General features: G+C 54.9%; 1 protein-coding gene across 1 annotated transcript; it reads right to left on the reverse strand.

Annotated features, from left to right (window-relative positions):
* Nucleotides 1-1969: 1969 nt before the first annotated feature.
* VWA1 (von Willebrand factor A domain containing 1) lies at nt 1970-14213 on the reverse strand. The gene is made up of 6 exons (XM_032201291.1): nt 13423-14213; nt 8161-8724; nt 4621-4899; nt 3580-3852; nt 3045-3314; nt 1970-2396 (listed from the first exon to the last, which is right to left on the reverse strand). Exons 1-6 carry the CDS (start codon nt 13493-13495, stop codon nt 2356-2358), a joined length of 1500 nt encoding a protein of 499 aa, XP_032057182.1. The 5' UTR covers nt 13496-14213; the 3' UTR covers nt 1970-2355.
* Between the last annotated feature and the right edge of the window lie 6665 nt (nt 14214-20878).

A 20878-nucleotide genomic window follows, 5' to 3' on the forward strand; every position in this document is an offset into this window, starting at 1 on the left:
TACACTTAGCCAATTTGTCCTTACTGCCATCAAGAACGAAGGAATCATTCAATAGCTCTTGTATTTTATATTTAATTGACTGTCTTCAAAAGGGTGTGTTACAATTGGGGGAATCTGAATGTATTAGTAAGCTATGCAGGGAGTTGTGCAAAATTAAACAATCTCTGTCCTACAGCAAGATTGAACAAGATACCTTATTGCGTGAGAGCTTCCAGAGGCTTTATCTTTCCCTCAGCACAGAGTCTCCATTAAGATTAATCAGTCACAAATACACATTCCAAAGGAAAACACAAATCAGAAGAAATCTTCGTATTGAGTTAATAAATGACTCATCTCCCTCCCATCCCTCCTGTGCAAGGAAACAGCCCAAGGCAAATGTTCCATAAACCTGGACACGACGAGTTTGGAGCTCAGTGACAAAGTTCCCCTCAGCTCCAAAAGGAACTCATTTTAAGGAATCCATAAGCAGAGCTATGAAGGGTTTGCAGAGTGGAATGATAGTGCATGGAGGCTCTCCAAGCACGGCTTTAAAAAAGTGTTCTGTGTGTCGAACAAATAAGCAATAAATTTAAAATATTGCAAGCATTACCAAGGGAAGGTGTTCCCACTTGTGCTGGTTTTGGTTACCAGAGGAGTAGCTGTATTTCTTTATAGCCGTAAGCCCCGAATTTTGGAACTGTGCTTCTCAAATGGCTTTGTCACTAGCTACTCTAGCTACTAAGATTGTCTTTTTTTTTTTTTTTTTCCTTCCAACTCTCCTTTCTGAAGAGTAGCTTAGTGACAGCCAATTCAAGCGTGGGGCTTGGAAAAAAAAAAAAAAAAAAAAAAAAAAAAAAAAAAAAAAAAAAGGAAAGAATCAGATTCATTCTTCTCCCATAAAAACCTGAATTCTAAATGTAGCTAAAGCTTAGCACCAAGTAGGAACCCGGGACAAGACAATTTAAAGATGTTTTAGGAGTCTTCAGAGCACAGAGGACAGAGCCTGGAATGATAGTGCTGGAGACTTACAGCCCCTAATTAGCCATAGAACAGGCTAATTAATCTCAATATAGCTGCTCTGATGGCAAGACTCATACCTAAGTTGATGTGACTGATTGCAGGTACGCCACAGTAATTTAGTGGTCACAATCCAGGCAGTAGTACCCTGTTGTGTTGTTTGGAGCTGCGTGGTTATATGAGAAACCAAAATAACTGCTTCAGATGGCCTCACAGTCTGGCCTTTCTGGACTCACTGCTGCTCCTTGAGCTCAGCTGAGGGCTGAAAGCTTTGGGTTAGAGTAGCCTGCTGGGGAAGCAAATTCCCAAGTTTTCTGAGTTTTATGCTCTCTCAGGCTGTTATCAGATCCCAAGGCAAATGACTCAGGGGAACTGAATCCTTCAAAGTCCAGATGGGATCTGTAAGTTATTGCAGCAGACAAACTTAGCACCAGTGCCAGTGTTGATGAGACTCAAGAATTCAGCAGGCAGACGTGAACAAACTTTTCTCCTAGAGCACTCCAAACTTTTCTCCTAGAGCACTCATCGACAGTACTTGTCAGCCCTGGCCTGGCATGGTCCTGTTGTTCCATTCCTCAGAGTTCACCGACCAAGCTCTGCCACAAACCAAAAAACTGGGAAAACTAGATTATTCTTACACTTTGTGGAAGGTCCTTTATAAAGTGTTTCCATGTCCTGGCCACAGACCAAGTGGGTTAATAACCTCTTTTCTTCTTCTCAGAAATCCTGGTGCCTTTGACCAGGTCTCCTCTGTGTACTGTGCATCCTCTGTACATGTTATTCTTTCTGCTAGTGCTTTTACCTTCCATCCCTGAGATGCTATACTTTTGGGATGCCTAATATGAAATACCTATTGCATACACTGGATGAGTTGGAGGAAAGCTGCTCTTTGTCAATATTAATGGCTATTGACAGTTCGTAATCTCTCTCTGAGTGCAGGTGCCCAGAATAAAAGGCCAGTGCAGTAAACAGCTGTGTCTTGAATGCGCTCATAGGCTGCAAAAAATACAACTGTATCAACATTTAATAAATAGAGAATAAGCAAGCAATAGTGAGGATTCATCGGGTTGCTTTTGTTTGTTGTTTTTCAAGCATGTTTTTGTACAAGAAAGGGTACGGATTTGGCATCTAGCAGTTGGATTGTTGGTTCCATTCAGCCAAACCAGATCTTTAAGCTTTGCAAGAACTTGAAGTAGGACAGCCTTCAGAGGTGACAACCAGGACAGCTCAACTGACAGTGCAGGCTGGGAAACGATCCGTGAGCTTTCTGGTTTCCTCTGCGGACCCCTCCATGTTATCCAAGTCTTTGTCCAAGCGAGATCCCTTGCTCTGCGGGGGATCAGTTCACTCTCGGGTCTGTCATGCTCTCTGTCTGTGCCTATATCCTCGGGCTTCTGTAGCTGCAAAGAACACAAAAAGCACAACGTCAGCTTCATCTACCCATTCTCCAAATGAGACTGACTCAGAGACCAGATGACCCTGTGGTCATCATCACCACTGCTCCAACCTCTTACTGGGAAAAAGGCTTCTGCCCTGGCAGACAGCTGCTTCTTAGCTCCTACTTCAGCCTCTTGAAAATCCTTTTGTGTTTCATCATAGTTAAGTGGCTTCTGGGCAGTGGAAGGAGGAAGACAGATGCCTTGTGCCTAAGTGGCTGTGTTTAGTAGTTAGCGTGTCCCTACTGTGTTGCAAAGTGAAGGGTTGCCAAGTGTTCAAAAGCCTAAAATTGCACGTCCAATGCCCATGCCAGCTTTTTGCAACATCCTTCCTCCCTGCCTCTGTCATTCCAAACCACCACCGAGTCCCCTGCACACTTTGCCTCCTGCCTGCAAACACAATGCCACTAGGAGGAGTATTGCTCTTAGAAAAAGGGGAAAAAGCCTAGCTTTGGGCAATGCCCTCGGGGGTGCTAGCTGTGATGAAGCCCTGTTGACAAGCCAGATGATGAGCACAGGGTATTTCAGCCACCGGTGCTCCTCTGGGTTGGATCTCCACCACCCGAGTCCCCTTTGGGATGCTTTTCCCTGGCGAAAGGACCCCAGACTCACCCGGCTGCATGCGCACCATGCGGCACAGCCCCTTGCCGGCCTGGTTTTTGTACATGGGCTTCACGCACACTTTGTTGGTGGTGCCCGAAGGCAGGTCGGTGAGGAGCACGCTGTGGATCTGCGGCGACACACTGATGAGGGACGAAGGGCCCGTTTGCCGCCGGCACCTGACGCGGTAGCCCAGGACCTTCCCGTCAGCGGCGTCCCAGGAGGCTTTCAGGGTGTTGGAGCCCATGTCTTGGAAGCGAAGGTGCCTCACTTTGGAGCCCTCTGCAAAAAAGCAGCTCCGTGTTAGTGCGTGACATCTGTACGGAGCCATCCTCGCTGCTTGGCTCCCTGCTGCTCCTGAGGGGACTCAGGAGAAGGGTCAGCCAGCCTTGGCTTCTCATCACTCCGTGCCTCCAGACTGGAGGGCTTCAGCCCAACCAGTCCTTAATTTGTGCTACCAGCACCAAATCCTTCTGGTGGCACTGTCAGGTACTCGCTGGCCCCTTCCCACCCGCCTCCCTTTCAGCAGTGAGCGCTTCTCACTCACCTTCCTGCGTGCACGCTTTAGCTGACAGGGATTTCTCCTTTCCTGACCTGTAGATCGCCGTCACCGTCACCAGGTAGGTGGTGTTGGGTGCCAGGTTCTCCACCACGGTGCTGTTTCTCTTGCCATCCACCTCCAGCAGCTGCGCCGAGGCCCCGGGGAGAGGCCCGTACAGGACCTGGTAGGCGGCCACGCTGTCCGGCGTCGGAGCCCAGCTGACCTGGAAGCTGTGTGGGCTGGACTCCGAGATGAGAAGCTGAGCTGGAGTGATTTCCTCTGAAAGCAGAGCAAAGGGATGGGAATGGGTACGTAACTCGTGGCATCGGGGTGCTCTCAGAGGAGTACAATTGACTTTGCAGCATGGTTTGCTTCCAGGAGGTGGAAGAATTACCCAGAAAGTGGATGTTCGTCCTCAGCCAGCTCAGCACCCGCCAGCTCAGCCCTAAGGAAATGGTTTCTCCAGCTGTGCAGCACAGAGAGGGCACAACTACGCAGCCCAAACTGTTCCTGCATGCAGAAAATGAGCATGTGGTGCGAGTCCAGCTTGACTTTGTCACCCCTGCTCGGATTTTCAGTGTGCTGCTTTTTCGAATGTTGCTATAAATCTGAGTTAAAACCAGGTGCTGCCCCAAGCCTTCCCTCTCATGCAGGGATGTCCCAGCAGTGCACACCCCTGCCTGAAAAAGCCCCTGCTTCCAGAGCACTGCCCTCCCCTAGCTGTGCCTGCAGATCCTGCCTTCCTCCCCCAGGACAAGGGGCTCTGCTTTCTTCCAAATTCTTGAGATTTTAAGGTTGGAAGGGCACCTCCTGGCCATCACATCTTATCACCTGTTCTGAGCAGGGCAGAACATCTCTCTAAGGAAAGAGTGAGCTGAGTGTCAGCAAAAAGACACCTTCTCCTCGCTCTGGTCTGGCCAGGCTGCAACCTTCTGCCTCCCCCAGCCAGATGGGGAGGCTGTGGGGTGCAGAGCAGGGGCTGTCCTGCTGGCTTTACATCCCTGAGGCTCATCCTCCCCTCCTCGGTCACGACTGAGCGCATTTTACCTGCCAGGGTGGTGACCCTTGTTGTCTGGGGAGGGAAGTAGTGGACGTTGGATTCAGGAACAAGAGCCACCTCGTAAGTGGTTTCTGGCGTGAGGTTGCTCACTGTGAAGCTGGTGTGAGCCCCAGACAGTTGCGTTGTCCTCTTGCCTGCCAGGTTGTTTGTCGGGGCGTACTCTAGGCTGTAGTAGCCAGTTTCTTGGGAGAGGAGCTCGGGCCACACCAGACGGAAGCTGCTTGAGGTGATATCCACTGCGTGGAGCCGATTGGCTTGGATAACATCTGGGAGAGAAGGAGGAGCAAGAAGTCACCGATGGCATTTATATTCAGAATACAGGATGCCAAAAATACAGGCCCTTTGGACGGGAGATGGGACCCACAGGGATGCTGGATGGCAGCAGAGTCACCGAGACTCTGAAAGGTTCAGGAGCACAAACCCAAACCCTCGAAGCCAAGCACAAAGCTTCAAAACCAGAAAGCAAATGGAAACCGAGGTGGCAACGCTTGGATTTTCACCCCACTCCTACCCCCTGGGCAAGACCTTGTTGCCAAACAGAGCCCTCCTGGTGAACCCAAACCCCCAAATCTCATCGTGTAATGACCCCGCGGCCAGGAGGAAGGGGCAGCAGCCTGGGACCATCCAGCACTTGCTGAGTTCATCCCGGCTGTAGTTTCTCCCCCCGGCATCTCACAGAGCTCCGTTGTTCCGTGACATTCAGCGCTCAGAGGCACTCTTGTGCTCGCCCCTCTCCACCCCTGCACACCAGGGTCTCCGAGGCCGGCGGTACCTTTGTGCTCTGGACCCCCCGTGCCAGGCGTGGGCAGCTCTCTCGGAGCCCCACACTTCTCCCAAACCCCTCTGCCACCCCAGCCTTCAGCCACGCTCGATTTCCTCAGCCCAACCTGGGCAGAATCCCCCTGCTCCTTGCCCAGGGTGGGCAGAAACACCCAGGACTTTGCCTCTAGCTCTGGGAAAGCGGCATGGGGAGGCAGAAAGCAGCTCGATTTTTAAAAGCAACGCGAGCCTTTAAGAAGTGCATCCACTCTGCGCAGTCTCACTCCTGAAACCTTCTCAAGGCACCCTCCAGCTCCAGCCCAAACACTTTGCAGAGTAACGCAGGTAGCCCTCACTGGCTGCCCATCACATGGGGGCACAAAAATCTGCCCCAGACCTGCAAGAGAACAGTGTCCAGGCTGGGATGAGACCAGCTCTCCTCCTCCGAGCTGCTGGCATCCCCACAAGCTCCCCGCACCGAGCGGAGCTGCCTCATTTTTTTCCTCTGAGCTGTCGCTTGGCTCTGGGGGAGGCAGGAGCGCTCCCCTGCGCAGTGCCCCTGCCAGCAGCAGCGGGAGGAGGCAGCACCACGGACCTGGGGCTCCGCAGCCTCCTGTGAGCCCCACGACTGCCAGGGATCAAGCCACGGAGGAACTGGGAACAGAGGAAAGGTCCCGGTGCCAAAAACCTTGCCAAAAGCTGCAGGGATGGAAATGAGCGAGCCTGGAGGCAGGGCGCGGGGATGCTGCGAATAAATCAGGAGGGTCGAAGGGGTGCAGCACCTGAGGGACGTGCTGCAGGTGGCCCAAGCACCACCTCAGCTTCTTGCTGCCGTATTACACATGCCCTGACCATTAAAGAGGGCCATCAACCCCCGAAAACAGATGCCCACGGTGCTGGGAAGAAGCAGCGTGTTAACCTTGGGTGTCGGACCCAGGCAGTGCCCTCCTAGGAGCGCTCGGGGACGGCTCGGACCCGCTTGCCTCCCACCCGTGGTGACTCACACAGGATGAGCGTGGACACAGAAGCACCGCTCCGCGGCCGCAAGCTCGCTGGCATCCCATGAATGCTGGCAGGTCAAGATTAGACTTGCTGGAACGCTGCTGCTTTTATGATGTGTGCGAGGAGCACAGGCAGGCAGCAGACGAACCCCTTCCGCCCTGGAGCCACAACTTCAGCTGGGTTTTGGGACAACCCCACCTCTGCTTCGTGTTTTATTTCCCTGCTTTGACACGGAAGGGGTGATATGTTTCAGATCAGAAATCTGCACGGGGAGTGGCTGATACCTTGTGGCTGCTGGGCAGGTGGGTTCCTGCACGACTGGGCTCAGAAATTGGTGCCAGAGGATGAAACGAGCCAGTGGTTGTCAGCTCAGCTGGCTGAGAGAAGAGAGAGAAGGGGATGCTAGCACAGCACCTGATGTTATCCCCAAAAAACACCTCGCTTTCACAATATACACAGGTCCAGGAGCAGGACGGGTGCTGATGAAGGCTGCCTCCTCCAGGAAGGGGCAAGCAGCCACGTGTGGTTTTATTAGGGCTAACTCAGGCAATGTTACCCGTGCCTTAAAGCCTCAGCCCCTGGATTCACTCGGGAATTTCGCCTTCCATGCAAACACCAGGCTGCTACATTTTAGACCTGGTGGATGCAAAGAATGTTGCCCTGGGGCACAAGAAAGTATTTATTAGCTCTGCAGATCTTATGATCTTCAAGACAATCCTGTGCTGCGGTGATACCCAGAGGATTTCTCCTTTTAAGATGCTATTTTATCCCACCTGGATTTGGGATGCACTAGAAGCTGAAACAGACACTTGAAAGGAAACGTCCAGGGGTTTGTGTGGTACTGCCCCATGCTCTTATGGCACAAAGGTGGCTGGCTGGAAGGGAACGTGGTCCCTGGGCGGGATTTGCTAAACGGCACGGGCTGGAAATGGGAAGAAATTGCAACACGGGGAGGGTTCTGCAGAAAGGGTTACTTGGACACACCGCAGCCAGCTCTGACGGACTCACAGAGCAGAAGCCAAGTGGGGAATTAAAACAGGATCTCCAACGGGGAAGAGAGCCTCCATAAAATGAATGGAAAGTCTGCAAAGTCCCAGTAACTCGCTCAGCTTTCCAAACAAACCCGGAGGCATCTGGGAGGCCGAGGCAGAGCCCCTGCTTTGCCATCGCAGGCGCTCCCACTGCGAGGGCACGGAGGACAGGCATCACGCCGCGCCGCACGCAGCATTCCTGCTGCCTCATCTCTTGGCCCAGGGCCTGGCTTTGGGTCTCCTTAGCCCATTCCCTTTAAAACACGGGGCTGCTGAAAAAAAAAAAGCAGCCTGATCTTGCTCTCTGCGCAGCCCCGGCCCTGCTGGCAGCGGAGAGCTGCTGCCCTGCTGAGCCCAGCGAGCTGGGCTGGGAGTTTCTGCGCCGGGCTGCGCAGCTGGCAGAGGCAGAACACGTTCCGACAGGGGAGTGACGGAGCAAAAACATTCCTGTGCTGCAGTCGTAATGCTGATAGCAACAACCAGCACCCCTAATTGCTGGTGGGGAAGGAGCAGAGACCGCCAGCCACTCGTAGGCAGGGGCTGGGTGCCTCGCTGCGTGCCAGCACCGTGCCTGCACACGAGGCTGCGGGCAGGGCTAAACCCTCCCCAGGCACACAGCTTTCATTTGGGGCGGGCCGTGCTTCTGCGGATCAGAAGGACCGATGATTTGGGGGGCTCTCACACCTCCTGCCCCTGCTGCGGACTCCCAGGGAGCGCAGCCCGGCCCCGCCGTACCTAGCATAGCGTCCCGAAGCTCCTCCGTGATGATGGGCAGGTCGTCCACGTCCACAAAGTGCAGGTGCTTCTCGGGAGGCTGGCTGGCGGCCGCAGAGAGCTCCAGGTAATTCCCCCGGCCGGTGCTGACGATGAACACCGTCACCCCCATGTCCTTCAGGAGCTGCATGGGTTCGGAGATGTCGTCGGTGGAGAAACCATCCGTCACCCAAACCAGAACCTTGGGCACCTCCGGCCGGGCCCCGGCCTCGTTGCTGAAGAACTTCTCCTTGGCGTAGGAGAGAGCTTGGCCCGTGTTGGTGTCACCCATCAGCTGCCGGGTGTCGCGGATGGCTTGCTCCACCCCGTCGCACGACTGGTAGCGGTCGAAGGGGAACTCCATGGTGGGGGTGGTGCTGATGTGGATGATGCTGGTCTGCACGTCCCTGGGGCCGAAGGAGAAAGGCTGCACGAGGTCCCACATGAAGTCCTTCACCTTGGAAAACTCGTAGTAGGAGACGCTGCCAGAGCTGTCCAGCAAGAAGAGGATGTCTCCCTCCGCGTTGGAGATGGAGGGCTGGGCACCTGGCAAGGGAAGAGAGATGGGGGGGTTATTTTTTTTTGCTGGTCTCACATCTAGGGAGAGGGTGGTGCTCTCCAGGAGCAGGGAGAGGAGCATTGGCTCCCTGCTCTCCCAGCTTCATTGCCAAGTTTGTTTCGAAGTCCTATTTAGAGGCAGGAAATCAAGCACAGGAGCCAGGCTAGAGCCAAAAGCAAACCCATGAGCTGCAGCTCCTGCAAAAAAAAAAAAAAATGCTTCTAAGCTCTGAGCTGCTCCTGCCTGTGCTGACATCTCTTGGTACTCAGCTCAGGCTGCTCTCGAGGACTTTCTGCTCTGAGCTGGATGCGGCCACGTCCCTGGAGCTGGGAACATCCCACACCAGCCAACAGCTCGCCCCTGCCCCGTGCCAGGGATCCCTGAAGACAGCCAGGGCTGTGGGCGAAGGTGCAGCAGCCCTGGGGCAGGAGCTGGTCCCAAGGAGGAGAGCGACTGCCAAGGTCGTGGCCCTTCATCTCCCTGCTTAGGGCCATGGCAGTGCCTGGAAGAAAATTGGGCCATATTTGGAAACGAAAAGAAGCGATAAAGAGAGTTAATGAGAAAAACTGCTGGCTCTGTTCTCCCAGGGGAGATGGCCAGTTCTCCGAACTGGCTGCAGCTCGCTTCAGAGGCTGTGGCCCACACAAGCCTGGCAGGAAAATCCCCGATTTAAGCCAACGTTGGCAGGCCGGGGCTCTCCCTCCTCCCCACATCATTCATGCCACATCTTCCCTCGCCCCTCCGAACACGCCTGCCTGCCCTCCCCTGCTGCACCCCTACCCCAGGGGCTCTGGAAGGTGGCTGGGAAGGGGCTGCGCAGCCCCTTGGGTGCAGAAGGGTGCCCCACGGCAAGAAGAGCAAGCTCGGAGGGTGTGGCCCTCTCCATCTGACCCCTTTTCTTACCATTTCAATTAAAACCCCGTGTGGAAGCGCGGACACACAGAGGAGTCCTTCTCCCACCCTTGGAGCTTGAGAGAATTACAGCAGCTGGAATACCAGGAACGAATCTGGAATCCTTTTAAGCACCACCCTGCTTTCTGATGGCTTTCGAGGCACAAGAAGGGAGAAAAAGAGAGCCTAGAGACCCCTGCCAGCTCATTTGGGCTCCTCCATCGGGGAAGGGATGGGGAATTCGGGGTGGCCAAGCGATGCGGGTGCTGGGCACAATGGCTGGGCGCTGGAGCCACGCACGGGAGCCAAAACCACAGGGCAGCAGGGAGCTGGATGGAAAGGCTCCCGTAAAATTAATTGCTCCGAGGAGACGGCTCGTGCAAACAGCTCTGCCCCTGCCGAGAGACACGCCAAGGCAGGCCCGGAGACAGCAGCGAGGAGCCGGGGTGCCGACAAGGAGCCGCCACGAGACGGCAAACCCAGGGCAGGGGGGAAAAAAAGAGGGCAGAGAAGTGGCTCAGGCCCGAGCCAAGCGGGGATTGAGCCTCTTGGAGTGCTCGTGGCCACGCTGTCTAAATGTGCAGCCAGGTCGTGGGTGCCCCTTGCTGCTACGGAGAGCTGGGCAGCCCGGGGAGGGGTCCCTCGGCTCGCCCCTGCACGAGGGGCTGGCTGCGAGCGCGGAGCCGTGCCAGAGGCATGAGGAGACAGCTGGAGGAATCAGGTGGAGCCTCCAGAAATGGAGAGGCCGTCGGAATTACTCAGAGGTGACTGAGCGGGAGATGCCAGGAGGAGGCAGAAGTGGAGGGCGGCCAGCCCTGCGTGAGCCAGCACGACTCGGCCCCGCGCTGCAGGCACACGCCCGGCAGCCTGGCACCCGGAGCAGAGCAGAAAAGCAAAGCCAGGGCCAGCCAGCTCTCCCTGCAGCCCACGGAAAGCAGGGATGTGTCTCTGTCACGTCACCCAGAGGCTCCAGGTCCCTGCCACGGGCTCCCCAGGGCATCAGAGGCTCTGCTCCGAGTTTCTTGCTGCATGAAGCACAGGCACGTAGCCACGGCCCTCCGCTGGAAGAGGGACAAGCCACTGACTTGGCTGGTAAGATGCAGCGAGAAATATTGGCAGGGCGACCGCCTCTTCCCAGCAAGAAATCTTCTGTCCCCGTTTCTCCCCTCTGCTCCCCACTACTCCGAGCGGGGCCGTGTGTTTCCTGAGTGTTGCAACGAGCAGCTGGGAAGGCGGCTGGCCCTGGCAGGGCAGCGATCGGTGGCCAAAGGACATCGCTCGCCAGAGGAAAACAAGCTCACGTGCAGCAGCACATGCAAGGGGAGCTTCGGGGTGGCAGAATGACCCCCAGAGGGGGCTCACGGGGGTGATAACCCCCATGAAGCACCTGCTAAGGGAGGAGAATCCCGCAGGAGAGTCCAGAGCCAAGCTGCTGTCAAATGGCACTGGAGCGTGCCGCGGAGAGGCAGGTGTAATTCAGCATCCTGCCCCGTCGGGGCTGGAAATAGCTGCGTGGGTTAGGAAGCTGTGCAGGGAGAGCTGCAGCTTGACACCACCCGGGGAGGGGGGTTGGTGGAAAGCTTGGGTTGGCAGCAAATGGTGAGCAAAGGCAAGTGGTGCTGGTGGGCAGGGGGTATTTTGGGAGCCGTCCGTGCGGATGGGCTGCGATCAGGCCAGCACCATCACAGCCACTTCAACCCTGAGTAAGGTGGAAAGAAATCCTTCCCCGACGGGCTGGGTCAGTAGAAAGGATCCCCCCCAAAAAAAAAAACTAGATGAAATCTTGCTGCAGGGATGCAGGGAAGTGACTGGGCACGGCACCGTCCGTCCCTTCGGGTCTCGCCTTGCAGTTCCCTCATCCTCCTTGTTGTTCTTTGTCCTCCCTCCAACACAAACATCTCCCCCGTGCCAGAGGTGGGGCGCTGGGGATTTGTTACCAGCAAATCCCTGCCTTACGCAAGCAGCTGCTGTTTTCGAGCCGTCTCCTTGCTTTTCACCATAGAGCATCGGCCGCTTGGCTGGGCACCGAAGGGAGATTCCCCACTATTTTGTAGGGTTCGGGGAAAAGGGGCACCTGCTCGCATCTCCCTGCCTCCTGCACCATCATCGTGTGCTCTGGGGAGCGAGGAATAACTGCAGGGCCCGTGCTGGCACTGCTGTTGGGCAAAGGAGAAGCTTAGGGAGCAGCAGAAAAAACCTGGCAGCATCCTTCTGTCACCCTCCAGCTGGCACCTGGTCGATTGGCGAGGACCAGCCGTGCAAAGGAGGCTTTTGAAGGGGTCCATAAGGAAGCAAAACGTCTCCGTGGAGTCCCGGTGCTGCCTATTTAAATGTTTGGGTGTTTCCAGAAGGAAAACAGCCAGAGTTGTGTGTCCTGCACCGAGATGCTGACAGGAGACATCCGCTCCAAGAGCTCCCCGCGCTCTCAGCTGGGACCTGCAGGCACGCCACGTGCATGAGTTGCGTGGGACTCACAACGCGCGGAGCAAAAAGGGCTCAACAGCCAAAAAAGATCGCGTCCTGTCTCGGTTAATTACGTTTGAAATCCCACACTTGTCTTCCCTTCTTACTAGCTGGCCACTCAAAGCAACAACATGTGGAGCCGAGCACGGAGGCCGAAGAGCACGGCCCGTGCCTCCTACAAAACCCCGGGCTGTGCCTACCCCACAAAAGCCAGCCTCTCTTTGTCCCCTGCAGCTAATAAAGCCACCAAGACCCCAGGAAACAGAGGTAGGACCGTGCATCCTCGTGGCTATGATGGTTCCTGTCATCGCACAATGCTGGCACACCGCAGCAGCCCCAGACAAGAGCCAGCCCATGCCCAGGAGCCCCGCCAGCCCGGCTGTTTGCTCAGGGTTAATTTTGGGAGTGGGTAACATCTGGAGCACGGCACAGCCCCTCGGGAACGTCACAGCTTGCTTCGTCGCCTGCCCTGAAGGTCTGAGCCTGGTTTGTAGCCTGGGCTGGGGCGGGATGGTAGGGATGACGGCTGCCCGGGTGGACACGGAGCACTGTGAGCACACCGGGGGCACGATTCCTGCAGCAGCCTGCATCTCCAGACACCAGCGTGTGTCACCCACAGACAGAATCCAGCCCCTGTAACGGGATCCGAGCCACAGCCACGGGCTGGTCTGCACACCAGGCGAGGAAACAGCCCCCAGAAGCCAGGGCTGCTCCCTGGGGCTGAGGATCTGTGCCACAGACCAGCAGCTCACGTCTCCTTTCACACTCGATCACTCTTCCCAAGTACAAACTCCAGGGCAAACAGGCTGCAGCCAGCAGCAGCCTGGAGCTGCCCCTGCCCAGCACTGCCCAGGGACATTCATCTCCTGCACGTCCCCCACCCCGCTGTCAGGTCTGTGACACCCACCCACAATCGTTTCCCCGAGCAGCAGTCAAGAGAAAGCTTTGTAAGGAGGAAACACCGAGATTAAGGCACGGAGACTGGGTGGAGAGCAACGGGAGGGGTACGGGATCAGTCACTGCTTTCACTCCTCTTACTCGGGGTGCCCCCTGCGTGGGGAGCAGTGGGGTCGGGGCTCTCCACGCAGTTACACTGAACTCTGCCACCTTCTGATCCAGCGTCTTTCCCACTGCTGGAAACGAGGGAGATAAGTTTTTTTTTTCTAACACGGCGATTTTAGAGCAGCTCTCCCTTGTCCTGTCCCGGCGCCAGCAAAGCAACCTCCACGTATAACCACCCAGAGGTTTCACACCCAGCTAAGGCAGCAGCATAATTTGGGCTCGGTTTCCACCCAGGAGGGCTTTTGGGGTGCGGATCCGTAGGCACTCACCTCTGCAAGGTGCCTCCTGCCCCGCCGCCAGCTGCAGCCAGACACCGAGCGCAAGCGCTGCCTCGGCCAACATCTCAAGGGCTGCTCCTCGGGCCAGCTACCTTAAATCCAAAAAGCTCGGCTCTGGGGAGGCAGGCGAAAGGCTCAACATCGGTCATATTACGTGCAAGGATCCAGCAGGTCCCGGGGTGCCGCTCGGACGCTGCTCATGCCGAGAAAACCAAACTCGTCTTTATTTTTCCAGGCTGCGGTGCGATCCCCAAGTCTTTTGTTACCCTTTTCCCCTCTCCTCCGGGGTGCACACCCCGCTCGCTGCCGGGGATGGCTCGCAGGCAGCCTGCGTGCGGCTGGGCTGGGGTGCGAAATCTGCGCCTGCAGATAAACCACCGGCCCTGCGAGACACTGGCAGCGCTCCAGCTGCGAGGAAGGAAAAAAAAAAAAAAGGGAAAGAAAAAAAAAAAGAGAGAGAGAGAGAGAGACGGCTCGGAGAAATCCAAAGCTGCTCTCTCCGCTCTGGAATGAGCTAGAAGAAGAAAAAAAACAACACGTATATAAAGGAAAGAAAAAGTAGCAAGGCTGGGGAGCGCGCCCTGCCCTGGGAATATTGGCTAATCCTTTGGGAGGAGGCAGGAGGAAAGCTGCCCAGGTCCTAGCGCTACCCAGCACGTCCCAGCCCAAGGCAGCAGCTGAGAGCTTGTACCAGAAATCTCTCCGGCTTTTCACCCTCTCTTTCACCCCTAGAGGAGACTCTTGCCGCTGACCAAAAGTCCCGAGCAAACCTTGCTTCCCTTCTCCTGCCTGCCCAGCCACCCACAGCTCTGCAGGAGGAGGTGACGATATTCCCCTGCCCTTTTTCCCCCACTTTTGGATCGCCCTGTTTGTCTGGATCCCCTCTGCCTGAAAGCAGGGAGTTGCTGGGGTTTATCCTGGCATCCTCGTCCCAGCCCTGCAGGGACGAATTTTTGATTTTGAATTTTTGCCGCCCTGCAGGAGATAGATTTTTGCAAGGAAATAAAGAAAAAGAAAATGTTTAGTTAACTCCTATCGCCAGCAGTGGAAAAAAACATATATGTATGTCGTACTTCTGGACAGATCCAAGACATTACTAGTAAGGAAAAGCTGGAAAATCACAGCTGGTTGTGAAGAAAGCAATCGATCGTCATCTCCTCTAACATGGGGAGTGACCAGCCAGACAGGATAAAAAATAGCAAAGGAGGAAAGTTTAGAAGCCGGTGGGATTTCTGAAAGCAGTGAGCCATATTTCCCCCAATTTGATTTTGCCTCTCCTGGGAACTATAACCGAAAGAAGTAAAAAAAAAGTGAGCAGGAGTTCTGAGCCAAGGACTTTGCAGGACGGAAAAAAAATCATAATCCAAACTCATCAAGCAAATGGAAAGCCTAAGAAATGAGATCCAACCAAGAAACCTTGGAGACAGCCAGCGAAACGTCAGGGACACTTGTTTGTGCTTCTCCTCCCAGCCTCACTGCTGGGTACCCAGCGTTGGGCTGTTTGATGCCTCACACCTGGGGATCATGGACTTAGGGGAAGGATTCAGTCTCACCCATTGATTCATGCAGGCTGGAATAAGTGTCATTATTCCCCCTGCTCTGGTACCTACATTGTATGGCCTACGAGATCCCCTCAAAGAAGGTGCCTGGATCCTGGCGTGGTGGCCAAATGCTGGCTGGTTTGGGCCCCAGCAGGGAGCTGTGCTCATTTACCAGTGCTCATGAGGGCAGCAGGACGTGCAGGTGCTCTAGCAGGGGAGCTGTCAGGCCGTAGCCTCTTTCAACAAGCAAACTTTTGGGGAACAATCGCACAAAGCAAGGCACACCACGAATGGTGCTCCCAAACTGCCTCAACTTCCCCGTCTGCAGTCATAGAGGACAAAGCAGTAGAAATTTCTTGGTCCTGACTCCCCGTGCTGATGGAGGCACGTTCAGAGCCCCTCAACTATGTCTGGTGGGGACGTGGAGATGATTTCCTTTTATTACTCACTTCCCAAGGAACTCTTTGCATAGAAGGGTTGCTCATAGTTTCCCTTTTCTGTCAATTTATCAATGTAAATGCCATTCGGCATCACACCCAGCAGCCTGGAGAGATTTCAGCTTTTATCTCCACAGAAGTCCCGCTAGGGTAGGAGGAAGCAGGAAAAAACAGCCTGGAAAATAATTAGATCTTACACAATTTCATTTTATTTTTAAATGTTACTGTAACAGACAGATCCTGTTTCCAGTAAGGCTGGTGCATGCGTGCGCCGCTTCTTCAGAGCTGATGCACCCTGCCCTCTGAAGGCAACAGCATCACCCCAGCTTCATTTCTGGTTAAATATGACCAGAGCCTGGCTGCAGGTCTCAAGGGAGGCTCAGGGACAATTTGTGCTTGTTATAAATAGCCAAATCATCAGATTTTAATTGTGGTAGCGCAGAGCTCCCAGCAGCGTCCACACTTTGGTGTTTCACGGGTCGGTCCCTAAAAATGTAGGGTCTGATACTCGCAGAAACCCTCAGGGCTCAGAGGAGCACCACGGGGAGGCTCGGTGGTGGCCGCAGCAGCTGGGACATTGTGGGGCCATAAACAATCTGCAGCTTCTGAAGAGATGCAATATCCTCTGAGGCACATTGCAGCTGGAACAAACTGGCCTTCTGGCACACGGCCGTTCCTCAGCCCTACATAAAAGCTTTTGTTTGGAGGGGGCTCTCTCTACATATGGGAATTTGGAAATTCCCCGCTTGGAAAGGAAGTGAAGCAGCTCCAAGGGACTGGAAGGAGGACGGGGGAAGCAGCTCCCGTCGACGTGGAGGTGGGCAGCCGGTCATGGTGCCCAGCCCGGTCACCGACCCCAGAAGTGCCACCGCAGCAGGATGGGGCCCCACGCTGGCAGTTCTCAGTTAACAGCGTGTCATCCCGTCTCCAAGTCAGCTCTTATTTCTGTGAAGGCTTTGGAGAGGAGCTACAAAAATAGCGAGTTCACTCACAGAGCTCCCCGGCTGTGTTTTTCTCAGGAGCTGCCCAATGATTTAAACAACTCCCTGGTGAGGCCTGTAGGAGATCTCCTTCATCCCACAGCACCCAGCACAAAGACACAGCCACTGCTGGGACGAAGTGCAGCAGCTTTTCAACTACACCCAGCTGCACTTGGGTTTGTAAGAAACTGAAGATTTGGGTCTGTAAGAAACTCACGGGACAGTCCTACCCTAGAAGAATGCAACTTCCCCCCTCAGAGCAGTGTTGGGACACTTGGAGGCCACTTCCCACCACGGATACCAAAGAGCTGACCGTGGATTTACCAGAGCCCTCTCCTGAGCCTGGGAACACCCCACAATAAGAAATGCTGCCCCAGCAGCAGGGCAGTCCTGTGTTTTTTCTGCCCAGCACGGTGTCAAGCCAGGACACGGTGCCCCAGTTTTCCATCTGAGCAGCTTATTTGGAGCAAAGAATTGCTCCAAGCTCACAGGTAGCCAAGCACATCACGTGTAATGCAGAGAGGGGCAGTGTTCCCCAAGCAATTTCCTGCTTGTGTAAGGTACTTGGGTTCCCTGTGGCTCCTGCACACCACACCGATCACTCCTCAGGGCGTATGAGGCCGGGACAAGGGTGAGCTCTGAAGGAGCCAGCTCGTCACAAAGCACGGGGCAAAGCTGTGTCCTCTCCACCTGTGGACGGGGCACCTCTGTTGGGACTGAACCCAACGCAGCTGGTCCGATCCTGCCTTCTTGGGCATGTCATCATCCACGCCTCGTTTCTGGCAGTCCTCAGACAGCCAGAGCAGGCCGCTAGTCCCTCGCGATGCCTTTCAGAAAGGGTGACATGGAGTGACCGAGAAGGCATGCATTGCTTTGAGTCATCAGCAGCAGTTTCACGCCTTTTCACTTATAAAAGGCCATTTTTGTCCCTTTCCAGTGAAACAGCAGCGGCTGACAGTGCTGGAACATGTGAGCAAGCCTTGAGTCGGGCCTTGAGGACACAAGGACATCTTGGCTGCAAGCAGGCTAGGTGGGGGGGGTGACCCCAGCCAGCAACCAAGCATCAGCAGCAAGGAACTCAGGGGTCAAAGCACAGATGGTTTGATACGTGAAGGAAAGCCACAGACATAAGCAAAGCAAAACAAGGAGCTCATTCACAGCTTCCCTCAGAAGGCAGATGTTTCCTGGAAAGCAGGGCCTCCTGCAGCACGTGCAGCGGTTACTCGGGAGGACAAATGCCACAACCCGGAGTCCCCACAACCCGTGAACCCATTGCCAAGGGCACCACACACTAAGGAATACCCCTGGTGCCACCCCAGGCCAGCTGTCCCCATCCCTGCCCACACCAGGGAGGCCAAAGCGGGAGAAAAAAGCTTCAGCGCTGCACAAAAACAGCTCAGCAACAACCTGTGCACGGCTGTGGTACCACTGCTGGTTTAATCGTGCAAGCACAGCAGACCCAGAGGGCTGTGGCAAGCCTTGGGACCACCAAGAGCCCTAAGGGTGCTGAAGCAATGCAAGGCGACTCCTCTGTGCCCTTCTCACAGCACCCAGGAGCTGCTGGGTTCTGGGGGGCCAGGCAGGAGGAGCAGGACTCCAGGCCCTGCAGCAGAAGTGGCTCTCAGCAAGACGACCGTCTTCAGGCTTAGTCCAGAGGGACTGGGAAAGTGCTGGGCTTGGCCCTCCTTCTGTCCATCTGTCCGCCCTGTCCATCACCCATCTGGGACTAGAATGTCCTGGGTGCTCTGGCCACCTCGTAAATGGGTTCATGACAGTATCAGCAAGGCAGTCCTGGAAGGCAGGCCATAAATGCTGCATGTGTAGTCAGCCCTGTTCCCTTACTGCTGTTTGATCACATCCAGTGGGTGCAAATGAGCCACAGGGACAGAGCAGCACTGGCAGAGCCAGGGCATGCCCCAGCTGGTGGTCCTGGTGCAGTTGTGGCTCTGCAAGCCCCGAGCTGCTAGAACTGTCCCAGCATGGCCCGGGGAGCAAATCAGCCACTGCTTCTTTATTTGCGAAGGCATTTTCATTCCTTTAAAGTAGATCTTGCAGTGACACACCAGCCTGAGGCTTTACACTTATCTCCGAGCCAGCCATAAACATCCACTTGGCTGCTGTTAAGAGCTAGTGACATAAAGCTCTGTTATGGGCTGGAAGGGATGGTGCTAGGACAAACAGAGATCTGCGCGAAGCAGCTCTGAGACAGCCATGCCGGGGATGTGGCTGTGTAGAAGCCCTTTCAGGACCGCAGCAGGGCCAGATTTGTTTACAAGCTCACAAAACAGCGTGGAGTTCAACCAGCTTCTTGCTTTCACCTCGCCTCTGGGATGTGAAGTGTTTTCAGTGCGTAGGAACAAGTGAGCTCAGTTGCAGAGTTCCAGGAGCAGGTCAAAGAGCAACCTGATACAGAGGTGGAAAAAACAAGCAGGAGGGCTGGATGCCAGCAGTGCAGAGCAAAGCTGAGGCACTTGAGCCTGGCTTGAGTCTGCCCCAGTGCAGGCTCACCCATCATCCAAACAACTTCAGGACACCTCAGACACAGACATTTCACCTTCTCCTTGCTCTCCTGCCTGGAAGTTTTACACCTCCTGTGCCCCAGGACTGCTCACAGCTGGGGTCAGCTGCTCCACAGATGTGGGAGTGAAGGGGAAAATTGGCAGAAACCATCAGGAAAAAAACAAACAAACAAATAAAAAACAGCAAAAGTTGCTCATTACTCGGAAGCTACTGGATTTTTCCTGTAATTTGGGTCAGGAATAGCCAGCAACTAACATCAGCTCGGCCAGGACATCACACTGCAGCCCTGCAGGGACCCCAACCCCGCTGCAGCCCTGCCCCAAAGTACTCCTCACACCAGGCTTCAGCAGGGAGAACACCAAAGGATTTTTGTTCCAGATCTGCCATGCTCGGTAAGTGGTCCCTAGAAGATGTAGCATGCTCCATATTGAGGTGAAATCTGTTCTTTTCCCAAAGCCAGGCTGCACTGCAGCCCTTCGGTCAATCCCAAAGCAGCAATGCCAACGGGACACACAGCGATGGGAATGCACAGAGCACGCGTGCCTGGCTGTGCAGCTCTGCTACCAGACTCTGCTTTGCACGTGGAATCAGAACCTGGGGGTCCCTGGCAGAGATCCTCCATGACTTCAGATTCCTGCCTCGTTTCCTCACACATTTTTTATTGCATTTTTCCCAGCTGGACCCAGGCCGGGGTCTCGCTTTGCATTCCTGGAGCCAGAGAAGCTCTGACAGTTGGAGCCACCTCTGAGCAGTGCAGATGAGGTATGGAAGCAGCTGTCTATGTTTAATCCAAAAACTATTCTTTGGAGTGGATCGTTTTCCTTATTGCTTGACTTTTACCTCCTGTCTCTAGCCTTTTAGGAAAGCCCAGACAACTTGGGAAAAGCCAAGTTGAAGAGAACCTCCTTAGACCTTGGCTTCCTGATGAATTTCCAGCTACAAGATAAGCCGTGACTTCTCATTGACTTCTCTCAGCCTCCCTCAACAACTGTGGCCTCTTGACCTGTCGAAGGATAACCTGGTGTAGCCTGCATGCACGAGACACGACACAGAGCGGCCTGCACGCAGAGATGTGCTCTTGGACGGTCTTCCTGGCCAAACCTGGGCTCTTGACTTGACAGGCGGGTGGAAGCTGGCCAGGACATTGATGAACGGGTCTCTGAGCACCCATCTGAGCTGAGTCCAGTCACAACAGGAAAGGGAAGCAGTTCGTGGCTGGCGAGTTCCTATCGGGACGGCCTGGCCCCTGCTTCATGCGCAGCTGCATGAACGCTGGCCAAGCTGCTCTCCCTGCTCACAGCCTGGAATTTGGAGGAGCACGGGGCCAATTTTCCATCAGCCTCAATACCCAGGTGGCAGCTGGACCCTCTCCAGACCCAGCGCTGCAGCTCCCTCCTGGTGGGGGCAGAAAACAGGCCTTCCAGTCGTCTTATTTGGACCCTCATGCCAGCAGCCTTTGAGACACAAGAAGCTTAGTTTTAGAGTAATCGTAGGCCAAAAATTGGCGTGCTGCACACAGATCACCAGTCAGGTGAACCAAGAGTTTCCCATGTCATTTTTTGCCATCGCAGCCAGGGCCCAGTCCCACCACAGGCCACCCAGTGCAAACAGGAGCCCAGCTGGGTCCGATGTCAATCAACACATGGGCGCCCTTTAGCAGACATCATCTTGAGTTATTCAGCTTGAATTCATCAATGGCAAGAGCCAAAGACTGAAAGGGGAGAACAAACTTGGAGCAGTGAGGGGGGAAATGGAAAAAGGGCTTCCCTCCATCAGCAGGTTGCTGCTTACAACGGAAAGAAGAGGTAGGACATGGGGGGATGTCCTAGGGGGGAAATCCTGTTCTACAAACAAGACTGTCCAGGAAACATGTCTGAGGGACACAGGGGGTTCAGCTGGAAGCACTACTGCTGACAGCAGTCCTCCCATCACAAGTCCTGCCAGCCTCGTACTCCTCCCACGTCAGGCT

This window comes from Aythya fuligula, chromosome 21, assembly GCF_009819795.1.
Source record: "Aythya fuligula isolate bAytFul2 chromosome 21, bAytFul2.pri, whole genome shotgun sequence".
NCBI classification, from domain to species: domain Eukaryota; kingdom Metazoa; phylum Chordata; class Aves; order Anseriformes; family Anatidae; genus Aythya; species Aythya fuligula.

Excerpts from the sequence above, each read along its gene's own strand:
- VWA1 (XM_032201291.1), bottom strand. The coding sequence starts at position 13,495 with ATGTTGGCCGAGGCAGCGCTTGCGCTCGGTGTCTGGCTGCAGCTGGCG. Across the intron at positions 4,900-8,160 it reads GCTTCGGGACGCTATGCTAG|ATGTTATCCAAGCCAATCGG; the intron begins GTACGGCGGGGC and ends CTTCTCTCCCAG. Across the intron at positions 2,397-3,044 it reads CATGGTGCGCATGCAGCCGG|CTACAGAAGCCCGAGGATAT; the intron begins GTGAGTCTGGGG and ends TGTTCTTTGCAG.